The 14,448-nt window shown below is 41.6% G+C and overlaps 1 protein-coding gene across 3 annotated transcripts in view; it reads left to right on the top strand.

Annotated features, from left to right (window-relative positions):
• The window catches only part of fam184ab (family with sequence similarity 184 member Ab), a 148,478-nt gene that overhangs the window by 50,692 nt on the left and 83,338 nt on the right, over positions 1-14,448 (top strand). For all 3 annotated transcript variants that reach the window (XM_044376348.1, XM_044376351.1, XM_044376349.1), the window contains exons 2-6: positions 3,915-4,034; positions 4,844-5,002; positions 6,191-6,430; positions 6,690-6,773; positions 7,637-7,888. In XM_044376348.1, coding sequence (XP_044232283.1) covers positions 3,915-4,034; positions 4,844-5,002; positions 6,191-6,430; positions 6,690-6,773; positions 7,637-7,888 — 855 coding nt within the window. The remainder of the gene's footprint in view (positions 1-3,914; positions 4,035-4,843; positions 5,003-6,190; positions 6,431-6,689; positions 6,774-7,636; positions 7,889-14,448) is intronic.

Raw genomic sequence — 14,448 nt, 5'->3', positions numbered from 1 at the left:
AACATTCAACCGAAGAGTGAAAACAGGAGGTTCAGAAGTAAAAGGAAGCTAAAAGAGGAATTTCTTCACAGTGTTTGACAGCAGTCATATTTCACGGAGCTGCTAGCAGGGGACTCAGCTGCACCATCGCCTGCTGGTGAAAGTGAGTTTCTCAGCTGTGACTTTCTCACCGCTGACGGATGAAATTTGTGGCATTTCGCTGTCACATTATCGATCCGCCTGGTATCACTGTCATTTATGCAAACTCCTCCAAGGACACGAACCGATCGACCCGCGGAGACGAGAGAGGATCTCTGCTAGTACAGACGCACACTTTACTCCTCTCTCTCTCTCTCTCTCTCTCTCTCTCTCTCTCTCTCTCCCTCTCTCTCTCTTTCTTCTCCATCCTTCTCTCACATTCACACCCAGACAGACGCTGATAGCAGCAGACCACTGGTTCAGTAGAAGGAAGGAAGCTGCTGTTGTAGACGTTCAATGACACGTAGCAGTAATGTTAATGTCAATAAGAATAAGGAGAAAGGTCAGGTTACAGTACTTGGGTTACTTTAAGTGTGTAAATAATGAAACGCTTACTACATGAACATTTTTTATTTATTTTAGTTATCAATGTTGACAATATATTGCAAGACAATCTCCTCAGGATTACAGATTAGGAAGGAAACTATTGAAGAGCCTGCGAACAGTTATGTAGAATCACTGCTTTTTACAAAGAGATCTTCTTTCATTTTCAGCTTATATGTGAGATGCTCCATCACCAGTATATCATCTATAATTGACTGACATCCATTGTTTGCTACTGGAGGTGTCAGACATGAGCCAGTTTTTTTAGTAATGACCTTCTTCCCAGCCAGATGTTGGTCTCCTACATGCACCGATCCATCCGAGTGTCCGAGCTACAGGACAAGTCAGGATTTAGGGACCACATATCCCAGAGAACTGAGTGAATGTTTCCCCAGAAGGGCTGTACGTTTGTATATTTCATATATTTCGGTGTGTTTTACTACATGTACATTTAAGTAACACATGTAGAAGGTCAACATGGAGGGAGATGTGTGTCTGTGGACAGGACGGGCTGATAGACACTTCCATCCATTCATCCACTCTGACCTCCTTCCTCTGCAGACCTCGTTGCTCTATAACAACGTCACACTATTTGTACTTGTGACCCTTCATCACAGGCTGCATGTGTATGAGAAAAATCACAGATTATACTGTCGAAAAATCATTTTGTGCAGCTGAATTTAGTTTCTTTCTTACTTCCTTCCCAGCAGCTTCCTCGGTACGGATACATGTGTGCAGATACTGCAGAGCCATAAAGGGTTAAATCCTGTACTGAGCTAAGAATCAACTCCGACAGCGTTGATATATCTGCAGGTTTAACACACAACACCTGGATGCACAATCATAATTGATGTTGGCAGATAATCTGCAGACACATTTAAACAATATCAGCTTTCTGTCTTTCAATGATTCAATGTTGATTTGTTTCCTAATGATGACGATATTTATAGCCTTTGTCTTTCCAGCAGCAATTGTCATTTTATGTGACACACACACACACACACACACACACACACACACACACACACACACACACACACACACACATACACTCTTCCTCTTCATCTTCTTCACTGACCATTTGTCAGGTGAATTACACGGAGGAGTTTGGACACGAGTGCATCGATTCATGAGACATCTTGACAGTTTCTGCTGGAGTGTTTGCTCACTTCAGTACACGTGTGCTCATGTGTGTGTGTGTGTGTGTGTATGTGTGTGTGTGTGTGTGTGTGTAACAGAGATTTTAGTTCCTCTAACTGTTACGTCTGCTTCATTCACTTCCTGCGCTGCGGGGAGACTGAGCTGACTGAATAATTTAGAGATGAGGAGGAAAAGATTATTTATTTTGGAGCAAACTGAATTTTCTCAGATTTATTTGACTCTTTTGTTTCGTTCCACAGTTTCCAACATGAAAAAGAAAAGAAAGATTTTAAGTTTCTCTGCTATTTGTTTACATTTTATTTGACTCTCAATAGATTAATTTATGTATATGGATTAGTTGATTGGTAGAAAATTAATTGGCAACTAGCTTTTGATAATCAAATCATTTTCTAAAGTCAAAATGCTAAAATTCGACTCATCAAAATAATTGTTAGTTGCAGCTCTAATAATTTCTCAGTAATTTCAATTTAAAATAAAAAAGTCATATTGAATTATTGTCCAAATGAAGATGTAAGAAAGAAAAGAAATAAAACTAGACACTAGAGCAGCAAAGGTTAGTCCATTAATCGATTAGTTGATCGTCAGATAATTAAACTGCAACAATTTTATAACTGAATAATCGTTTTAGTCATTTTGCTGGTTGCAGCTCCTTAGATGTTTGTTTGTTTAAGCTTTTCTGTTTCATACATGATAATAAACTGAAAACATCAACATGTGATCTTAGAAATTATAACACTGTTCACTATTTAAAACCATTAATCAATTAATCAAGAAAATAAGATTTCTTGCTGTCGTACATGAAGATACATATTCCATAAACTACATTTGGCTTGAATTGAGAGATATATATGTAAATATCAGGTTATATTAAACGTACAGCATAATAATGAGAAAAGGGATGAAAATATGCATTATATTCACATCAGCAGGTCACTGAAATCACCTCCCGACTATAATGTGTCTCCGTTTTTTCTCGTTAAGTAAAACTCTGCAGCTGTCAGCAGAAGCCAGCGAGTGTGTGTGTGTGTGTGTGTGTGTGTGTGTGTGTGTGTGTGTGTGTGTGTGTGTGTGTGTGGAGAATAAACAAACAGGAATTTGAAAAAACACCACCACTTGTCAAACTAAAGCCTTTCATCTCCCAGCGAGGCATAAAAAGTGGATGTCATTGTTTCAAAGAAAGCTGCTACTGCTGCTGCTGCTGCTGCTGCTGCTGCTGCTGCTGCTGCTGCTGCTCTCCATCTCTAAGTCTGTTGACGGACTTTGGTCCAAAGTAAACAAAGGCTCTTTAGCACCATCACACAGTTCAATGTGCTGAATTATTGACTTGCTTTTTTTCAAAGAGGCAACACATAGCTTTGTTTCTCACGGCAGGGAGAGAGAAGCATCGGGGGGGGGGGGGGGGAGTGTCTCATGGCTTTTCATGTGGAAATGTAAAAGGCATTTCTGTCCTCTCTCTCTCTCTCTGCCTCTGTGAGCGGGGGGGGGGGGGGGGGGGGGGGGGGGGGGGGGGGCTGTCAGATTACGGCTCTCTGACTGGCTGCTGCGTGTATTTTTGGAAGGGATTTAAAGGTCAATCTCATGCACAACAGTTTGCTCGTGTTATTTTTATCCCCGGCAATACGTGGCATCAACCGATTTCTAATTTATAACTGTGGGCCATCGCCGCTGATGCTTCTGAGCTAATACTGGAAACACGGAGACGTGCACCGGGAGGGTTTCTACAGCTTATAGTGGATGCAGCTGAATGCCGGCTGCATACCACGACTCATTACTGCAGCATTTCTCTGCCGGCTGCGTGTCTTTATCTAGAAGCTGATTGGTGTAAAATGACCATAAATGATTCATGTAAAGGTTTTTATGATTTGCCTACATGTTGGTAGATGTTGGTGGGGACTTTAAAAAGTATCAGCTATTCCACATGAATAGAGTTTGATGATAATAACATTCAGGATCAGACGGTTTATGATAATATAAATGATGCACGAGCAGCTTTTCCAGCCTACAAAGAGTAAATGTACAGTATCTGTCTTCCTTTCATCCTTTCATCTCACTGTTTTGTTATTCTAGCCTCCAATTTAATTTCCGAACAAAACATCAGCAGCGCCGACATAGTTCACATCGGTTGAACTCGAGCATTTAAAGGTTAATACAGTAAAACTTCCTAAAGCTTTCCTTCCCTCTCTCCGTTGCAGGTTATCTATGCACTGAACACAAAAAACGACGAACACGAGGCGGCCATCGCCACTCTGAAGGAGGCCCATGAAGAAGAGGTGCAGCAGATCCTCTCTGAGACCAGAGAGAAGATACTACAGGTTTATACCATTTCTCTTACTCAACATCAATTTTTTATCACTAACCTTCTCACTTTTAAATTCAGAGTCGAGCTACTCTGTGAGTGAAATCATCCCCCTCGTCTTTGATGAGAAGTGTCAGAAAAGTTTACTTTCTCTCCATGTTGGACACACAAGATTTTAAATGTAAGAACATTTAGACTGGAAGGAAACTACATCTGACCACAGACATTTGAATGGGAGAGGTGTAAATAAACAGCTATTTCAATGATTGACAAGTTGTGAGATATAAATAACTTGGAGGGAAGCTTTTGTACGGTTTGATGTAGGTATGAGTGAGCTTTAATTCCTTTTGGATTAATGAGAAAAATGTGGAATGGATCTTCAGAAATGAACTCACTGGTCAGCGAGAGTCAAATTCAGGTCAGTCGGTCAAGACGAGACAGTATAACGTATATCTAACAGCCGTCCGTCCGTAGCTGCTAAACTACATTATTCCTCTGCAGCTGCAACACTATCACATAGCAGCTGATCCGCTGGAGAGACCGAGAGAGCTGAGATCACATTCAAAATGAACTCATCAATATTTAATCAGCTGAATATTCATTATTTAGATCTATATATCATCACTCCTAATGAGAATAACTTCCCTTCCCTGACAGCATCGTGACTAACCTTGAACATCTAAACATATACAGACGTTTTACATGCTATACCTTCCCACAGAGTCTGCCTGGAGGGAAGGTTTGATGCTGCGGTTTGACAGATTTATTATTAAAACAAGACATTTGGAGCAAAATGGTTAACCGAACACTGCACATTTGTTCCAGTACAAGAGTAAGATCAGTGATGAGATGGACCTGAAGAGGCGGATTCAGTCTCTGGAGGAATCCATGGAGCTGCACGAGAGGATGAAGAGACAGGCGCTGGCCGAGTTCGAGAGTTACCGTCAGAGGGTGGAGGACATGCAGCTGTGCACCGAGGCTCAGGTAGACGGAGGGATGATGTGTGTGTGTGTGTGTGTGTGTGTGTGTGTGTGTGTGTGTGTGTGTGTGTGTGGTGTATTTTGGGGGTGAGAGGCAGCATGCTGCAGTCACAGCTGCAGGTAATCACAACTAATGTCTGTGTTTCTGTCCCGCTGTGGAGGCTGCAATCTGCCAGCATCACATCTGTCTGCTGGACTGGACGGCTGACTGGTGGTGATCAGGGCTCCTTCACTTTCTGCACCAGTTCTGTCTTATATAGATTGTTTGTCTGATATAAAGCAAACTCCCATCATGCATCTATTTGTATGAGGAATAATATAGTTTCTATCAGAATCAGCTACATACAATTCATTGCAAAAATGGGGCAATGGTGGCCTAAAGGTTAGAGAAGAAAGCTTGTTACTGGAGGGTCACTGGTTCAATCCCCCAGACTAGCAGGATGAATCCTCCCCCCCCCCCGCCTCCCTCATTACCACCACTGAGGTACCCTTGATGTGTGAGGAGCCCTTGAGCAAGGCCCTTAACCCCAACTGCTCCAGTGGAGCTGCTCAGTGGGAGCAGATCAGACTGTGGTTGTACTGGGCAGCTTCCAGGTATGAATCTGTAACTCAATGTGATCAAGGCTTTACTGAAAGAAGAGACGAGAGTATTGCTTTCTCAGTGAAAATCCCCTGAATAAATAAAGGTTAAAAAATATGTGTTTATTTACCTCCAACTCTGCAGAACAGACAATCTTTGCTCCTCGCGTGTCTCAATTCATATTCTTTTCTTTTTCTTCCTTGTTTTTCGCTGCAAATCAGCACATTTCTCACGTGTGTTATTGTGACAAAACGTAGTTTGGAGACCAGACAGACTCATCTGGGATTCCTGCTGGTGAAAGATCTTTTAATATGTGACGCCTCGTCGCCGATCAGTCATATAGCGAGCAAACAGAATGACTTCAAGACAGAACGTTGTGTAGTGTGTTCATGGCTTGTTTATTCTTTGCCTCTCTTACTTCATGATGTGTTTTTTTTTTTGAGAGACCACACGCTGAGTCAGTATTGAATATTGCTATCAACAGGTGTTGTTTCTTCTCACATTGCAGGTTTCTCTGCAGTATGTTTGCTGTCTTGTCGGTCATTAATAAGTGCGCCCACGGTGTAAGAAACCCACAAACCCATAAATCAATCCTCCTTTCTTTCCCGGCAGCACACCCAGCGCGTGGTGTCCATGTCGAGGGAGGTGGAGGAGATGCGACGGTCCTTTGAGGAGAAGCTGCGTACGTTCAGCCAGGCCCAGGCCCAGTTTGAGCAGGAGAAGAGGGTCGCTCTGGAGGAGCTGAAGGCCCAGCACAGACAGGAGATCCAGGAGCTCCTTCGCAGCCACCAGAGCCAGAACGCCAACTACAGTAAAGACCAGGAGAAACTGGGACAGCTGCATAAAGCCGAGGTAACACGCTAAGGCCAAAGCAACAAATGAAATCACTGCAGGGAAGTTCAGGGGGAAGCTGGACAGCCGTGATTACTAAGATATTTATCTGATTGTGTACAAGCCAGTGAATTAAATCAACTTTAGAGCGTGATGGATCAACCTTTCCTGTGTAAGCATTTTAAAGTTCTCCACACAAAATGAAAACATCCTTCTGTTTCTGGATTGTCTCAAACACAATTTGAGTTTTTTCCTTTGCGTGTCGTGTGACGTGTTGCAGGTGGATTCCCTGACGGAGCGGGTGGAGGAGCTCAAAGCGGACAAGAAGAGACTGGTGGAGGAATACGAGGCCAAACTCAGCAAGGTACCGCTTTAATTTACCGCTTTAATACACGACAGCCAATAACTTGAGTGATGGTTGTTTTCTGATGTCAGACTCTGATTGTATCTATGCAGTCATCCAGTGAGCAGCTATATATTATAAAGTGGATACATTTATGTATAAAGTTAATACTGGAATCTTTACAATATCAGATGATAAACTTCAGCAATGTGCATGTATATTAAGGGAGCATGATAATTATTTTTTCATCTATACATGACATTAATAACTGAACCAGGCTTCACATCATGGTTCTGTTTTCTGTTTTTAATACATCATAAACCCTAAAAATTACTACTTTACTAGTTTTATTTTAATATCTTACTGTAGCCATAGCCAGTAATCATAGCACTATAGATATTTCACCTAGAATTACCTGTACTGTTTGTGTGTTATAATAAAGATGCACTCTGATTGTTGTTTAAAGTAAAATAGTCTCAGCTAAAAGTGGATAAATAATGGTTAAAACAGAGTGGAATTACATTTGTTATGTTGACCTTGCAGGCAGTGAAGGCTGTGAGCTGCAGATTCCTCTACAGTGATGTGAGCAGCGAAAGCACAATGGCACAATTTAAGTGCTGCATTCAGAAGCTATTAATTTCAATGAAACCGTCCTCACTGACAGTGAGCACTGTCAGGCGAATCATTTTGTCTTCAACTTTCACTTGCATTGATTATTCAAGCATGAGATTGCGTTATAATGAGAAAAGCTTTTCAAAAACGGTTTACTCCCAATTTTCAGGAAGGAAATCAGGAAGAATAAAGGTATTAAAAAAAAATTAAACAAAGCTCAGTGTCCTTGCTGTTCAGGCTGTTTGGTTTAAGGTTTGTCCGTCCGTCTGCAGGCTCAGGCCTTTTATGAGCGCGAGCTGGAGGCCATGAAGAGAACCCAGCAGCTGACCGCCGACAACCTGTTGGCGTGGAAACGCACCGAGGCCGAGCTGCGGCGGGAATTTCAGACCCAGGAGGCGGCGCTCCAGAAAACCCTTGGAAAACTGAGGACCGAGCTGGCCAGGGTTACGGATGAAGCTCGGGAAAACCGGGAGAAATCCCACAAGCTGCAGGCGTCGCTCACCACCGCCGAGAGCAACGTCAAAGTGAGTGTCAACCAGGGGTGTGTCCGAATACAAATACATTATTCGGCAAAGCACAAATAGTGGGTTTTATACAAATATTTAAAAAAATATTTGTTGGGGGTGTTCCCCAGAGATAAAGCTGAACTACTGACACAAGCAAAGTGCTCCCAAGAGACTCTCCATAACCTGTTGTTCCTCTTCTCCTTTCCACAAAGTTAGGTTGTAAAAAATAGGCAATAAATGAAAAATGCAAAGCAAGAATCACCTTTGAAGTTCCTCCCTACATGTTACACGGTGTGCTGTCTCTGTGTAATGGGTGTATAAATAGGTAGAGGTCTGTCTGCATGAGGCGATGAGTAAAGTTTTATCTCAGTAGTCAGCGCAGTCGTCTATGATCTGGGAGACTCTAGTTGGAGACCCGGTGTGGGGACCTCCTTCATAAGGTAGTTTATTCATGAACACTTATTGTAACACTTTAATTTTCTAAAATTAAAAGTGTCATAAAAACAAAAACAGGATTTTTAAGCCTCTTTACACTTTTATTCGAATACAAACACAGATACAAATAATTTTGCTGCCTCAACAAATACAGATACAAATACAAATACTGGGCCCTCTACTAGCCCCCTGGTGTCAACCTACTCAGACATGTTCAAACTTTAACCGGAATATAAAGACTAGACAGGACAGGGATGATCATAAATCCTGTAATTTATTAGAACAATGTCTTAACTATTATTGGCCATATTAGGCCAATAATTGCAAAATTTGTCGTCTAATAGATAATAAAATGAGCAGCACTTGACATGGATAGTTCAGTATTGATGTTTCACTTCACTGATTAAAATACAAACAGTAAATCTTCAGCAAAGTGTCGCCTGCCCAAAACTTAGCCTGGGACTTTTTTTCTGACTTTTTCTGACATTTTCAGATATAAACGCTGCTATAATCACAACAGACCAAACGATTATGTGTAATAAGAAAACGGTCACATCTGGTGATGAACCCGTACACCCAGAGACTAGCTGGTAGCAGACGATTTAGCAGCTAAAAAGCCAGATATTTCCTTCGAGAGTTAGCATCAGAGTGTAGATAATAAAGATGTGCAGAGGGTGCAGTATTTGTATTTGTACCTGTATTTGTTGAGGCAGCAAAATTATTTGTATTTGTATTCGAATAAAAGTGGAAAGAGGTTTAAAAATCCCCTTTTTTTGTTTTTATTAAGCTTATAATTTTAGAAAACTAAAGATGAAAATTAAAGTGATGTCCATAATTAAGAAATGTGCGTCATGTAGCAGGTGGATGTGACTCCCCACATTGAGTTTTTCTTCCCAAAACCAAATAATTTTAAAAATATTTGTATGAGACAAATATTTGTAAAAACCCCACTATTTGTGCTTTGCCGAATAACATATTTGTATTCAGGCACACCCCTAGCAGATAACATGTTTGCCATAATAACAATAGTATACTTTGCTTGCTTTGCTTGTATGTTAACACGGAAGTAAAGGTTCACTATCACCTTGTTCTGTCAACACTCTGTCCATCAGTAGACAGTCTATCAGCCATGTAAAGTTTGTAAAATAAATGAACTACATTACAACCAACCGGCATGATGAATCTAAACTGTCCTCTAGGATGCAGCTTTTCAAAATAAAATGATGGTATCTGATATGTTATGTGTGGATAGCATGATGGTGGATAACACTTCATACCTCTGCCCTGCATCCCATCATTCAGGCAGTCATGTGTACAAAAATAGCAAGACTGTGTTCATTACCCAAGTTCTGTTCTTTAGAGTAGACTCACATTATCTCTGCCGTTGAAAATAAAGTTGACATTCGCTCCAGGGGAATCGCTTAAGTAGGTCTGTTTTGTTTTTATGATGTGCTCTGAAGTTTGTGTGAAATTATCCCTGATTGCACAGAAGAAAAGAAGGGGTCCCCCCTTCCCCCTCCCCCCTCTCTGTGTTTTTTAGAATATGATCAAGGTCAGCAGTGGTTGGTGTGCCTGGAGTTAAAAACTTCATTAATTATCACAGCATTCAAGTGTAACCCAGATAAAGAAACGACAACAGAGCAACAGAGCAGAGAGCGTGAACCAACTTCAGTTGACAGCTCCTCTAGATTCTCTCTGATATAAGATACGAGACAATAAAACAGATATCAGAGGGCAGAAGCTATTTGATGCTCGGCTGTTTCAGTCTTTCATACAGAACAGAGCTGATATGAAATGATTTCACACTTCTATATCTTTCTCTCGCAACCTCAACAGAAGTAGACTGGGTAAAATATCGGAACTTGAATCAAAATTACATTATTTGGAGCAAGAATAACAAAATCTGGGCTTCTCAGAGGAAATAAAAAAGCAATAATTCAGTTAGAGTTTACCTAAATTCCCTCTTGAGGTCTAGAGCAGAATTTCAAACTCATAGAACGAGACTCAGTCACCTCCTTGTGTCGAGACTGCAGCAAAAATGAGAAATATTCTAACATTGCAGCCATCAGATCACAACGAGCCTTTTTATCTGGTCCATTTCAATCTCATTTTATGCTTCACTTTACTCCTCCTGATATATCCTTAGACAAAGACAGCTGTAAAAAACTTGTAAAGCCATTTAGAGCTTCCCTCTCTTTTACTCAAGAGGAAGCCAATCATCCCAGTAGACCCATCATCCTGCCTGAGTCACACAAGGCGATCATAGGAATGAAACCTGTATTGTTAGCAGGCCTGATTGCAGCTGAGAGGATGCTGGCAACCTCCTCACACACTTACACACACACAATGGCTAAACATCTGGCTAGAATGCATCCCCATCCCCTGAAGTCTGCAACCTGGGCGTCATCCTGGACTCTACCCTCTCCTTCCAGTCACATATCAAATCTGTCACCAAATCCACCTTTTCCACCTCAAGAACATCTCACGACTCCGGCCGTCACTCTCAAACGATTTTTCATATCGTAGGCCAATCTGCTTGGGTTAAATACTAACACTCAGACTGTCAGAGGGCAGAACGGAAAGAGACAGCATCCGAGTTACACCAACTTGGATGTTCGCCGTCTACAGTTCTCCTTGATCTTCAACATACATTCTCAGCAATAAGACATCAAAGGATCGTGTGTGCTTCTCTCAACTGAAGTGTTGACCATCACTCAGAAATATCCAAAACACCAGTAAAACCCTGGACAGGCTCCAATATGTCCAGAACTCAGCTGCCAGGGTTCTTACCCACAACGAACCCTGGCAGCACATCACCCCTACTCTCATTCACCTACACTGGCTCCCTGTGAAATACCACATCTCCTACAAACTCCTCCTCTCCACTCCCTGGTCCCCAAGCGGCAACCTTCGGGACTGAAAAATGAAGCCAAAAACTGCAGTTCCTTGAATGACCACTTGAGGCTCCCAAAGCAAATCAATCCACATAGACCCCCATGTTAAAATACCCAACGTTACAGCAGAAATAAACATGTTTACAGCCTGGTACAAACAACGGTTTTGGTCTCTGTAGCTAATTTCTCCTTTCATGACAACTGTACGGGGGGGGGGGGGGTTTAAATTTTATTAAGCCGTAAAGTTATGCATAATGAAGGACATGGCTGCTTTGAGTGACAGGTCCGCCAACAGTAGGTGGCTTGTTTCAGCCATTCGGCCCGCCTCTTTACCAATTTTTGATTGGCTGGGAGTTAGGCGGAGTCACGCACTGCCAAGATGGCGACGGTCGGACGGAGCGGCTCACTTTGAGTTTCAAAACCGCTCTTCAGAAACCAACGGGTGACGTCATGGTAACTACGTCCATATTTTTATACAATCTATGCTGACCCCCCACTATCTTTCAGACCTCCTCCACCAACACACACCTTCCCGAAGCCTGCGGTCCTCGGACTCGGGGCTGCTCTCCGTCCCCCCGCACCAGCCGGCGCAATTTCGGAGACAAAACCTTCAAGTGTGGCAGCCCCCCACCCTCTGGACTCTTTCAAACCAGCCCTCAAAACCTTCCTGTTTGCTCAGGCTTCCACAGTTAACCAGTTAACTTCTCAGTTGCTTATTATTTAGGCTCGGCTTAGTTTTCTTTTTCTCCTTTTTTGTAAAGCGTCCTTGGGTGTTTTGAAAGGCGCTGTATAAATCTAATAGTGGTTTAGTATGTGTGATAGGGTAAAGGAGCTTCTGAAATGAGGATGTTGTGTGTCTTCTGTCTCTGTTTGATGCTGTAACGCTTCATCTTACCCTGAAATCTGGGTAAAATGTTTTATATCTCCTGTATTATATGTGTATTGGATGTAATTTCCTCGCTCTTCTATGAGAAAATACAAATCACAAAAAAAAGGATCACAGCTGCTATATTGTGCTGCTTCTAAGGTAATATCACAATAATCTTTTAATAACAGCCTCAGTCTATGAACATATCTCTTAATCCTTCAACTCCTGTTGACAGTTTATTGTCGAGAGATAACAGATTTTTAATTTAACCTCGACGAGCTCACAGCAGATGTTTTAATCTTTATTGTGATCTACATGTCACCACAATAACACATCTCACCATCTTGTTATTCCTCTCGCCCTACAGTTTGTAATTACTGGCTTTCTATAAGGTAGCGTTTCTCTCAAGCAGAGTGACATTTTTAGACTCTCTTCACTAAATTTTCTTTTCACTCTGGAAAATTAAAATGTCGCACCAAATCAAAATGCTCGCTAATCTCGTGAGGCATAATTAACTGTACCAGCACTCTTCATGGGTGGAAATAGTAGCATCAAATATGGAATTCACACCAGTCTGCAGCACTTTGTGGCTGATGTCAGGATGCTGCAGCTCCTTGCTTCAGCGTTCTCTGTCATGCTCCTTTAGCTTATGATTTAGTAGGCAAATCTCCAAAGAAACGCAAGCCAATGATCGCTCAGAGTAACCGAGACAGGCGTAATTAATGACTCACTGTTCACGAGCTTCCGTGAGAAATATGCAAGCCAAAAATTACAAATTATCCCCCAAGTGAAATACTCCACTGAAGTTATGTTAAATTGCTGCTGTCACTGACTTTGGACTAAATACTTCACTCTCAGGTAAAGCATATCTGGACTCGTTGGAGGAAGCTTTTAGCGAGATATAACAATAAATCATCTAAAGCACAGTTTTCAAGGCCTTTTATATGTAAATGGGATTGCAGGATTTAGCCAGGTCCAATAAGGATGATTGACAAAAGTGAGGCGGCGTATATGTGTGTGTGTGTGTGTGTGTGTGTGTGTGTAACAATGGGATTCTTCGTTTAGCTCCGATAAATCAACTTCTACAGTTAATTAAACTGTTTTAAGCCCACCAGTCCAACATCACACACACATATATAGATGTAAACTGTTCTTCAGGTTACATCCATTGACAGGATGTGTCACTACATGTGTCCTGTAACCCTAAACATAATGTTTTAACCAGAGTATTAAAAGCTTTTTTACTTATTGGCAACAAATCCCATGAAAATCAAAAAAAGATCAAAACTAACAATGAACTGATTCCATGTGTCCAAAGGCTGATGTGACTTATTTCTTTTAGACGTAGGTTTGTTGACAACACTCCGATATATATCTGAAAACACAGCATATCAGACTTTGTCAGAGGCAGAACGATAAAGTCTTATAAAGTCTTATTTCCATCATTGTCCCTGCTGATTTCACGGATCATCAACCGTTCAGCAAGACGGGGACGAGAGTTCATCGTCTGACATGAAGAAATATTCAAGAACTAAACATAGACGACTGAATCCCAGGAACAAGCAGTCAAATAAATATGTTTTCAGGATGTACTCAAGAGAAAAGACAACATTGACTCACATAACATCACATCATCTCTTGTATTGTAAATATTAGTTTGATACACTGGTGTCCAAAAATGACTAAAACACATTAGTGAGCTGCACTGGGTGACATGTTCTTTTATTACAATAAACATGGAAGGACACTGTAACTTTCTCAGTCAAACCACATACACTACCCTGCTGCCATGAATACTCACTACTGTAGTGCATTTTAACCTGCAGCTGAAAATTCACTATTTACTCCTGTTTGTGTGACGTTCACTAAAATGTACAGTTCCCAGGTGTCTGAGTGGCACATGCAGGATACAGAAGTCAGAAAGTACTGAGAAAAGAATTAATGCAGTCATGGTTTTGGTGTTTTCATGGGAGTTGTAGACAACAAGGAAAATATGAAATAACACATTGCTGGTCCACCTTAAAGGTCGGTCCACCTTAAGTGAGCCCGGTCAGGTTAGGCTAATGCATTGTCGCTAACATCGGAGCTAACCTCCTTCAACAGACTTTTCTTGGTCTTGAGAAGCTGCAGCATTTATTAACTGACACACTGTAGTCTGTACTGTACATTTACTGTCGTATCGACAACTTCCTGTTAACCTTTCCCTCCGCTCCGTTCACACTCATCGTCACTTTTCTGCCACTCGCTCGACTACACACTCGTTACAAACACACATGACTCACTGCCCTGTTCCTTAAAGCAGCCACGCTCCTCTTATAACAATATCTTTCACATAGATGTCCTTTGAAGAATGAGGAGAGGGAGGATGACTCAAAACTATT

Source organism: Thunnus albacares, chromosome 16 (assembly GCF_914725855.1).
Source record: "Thunnus albacares chromosome 16, fThuAlb1.1, whole genome shotgun sequence".
In the NCBI taxonomy this organism is placed as follows: Eukaryota; Metazoa; Chordata; class Actinopteri; order Scombriformes; family Scombridae; genus Thunnus; species Thunnus albacares.
The sequence above is the reverse complement of the archived record's forward strand: the minus strand, read 5'-3'. Positions and strand labels throughout refer to the sequence as shown.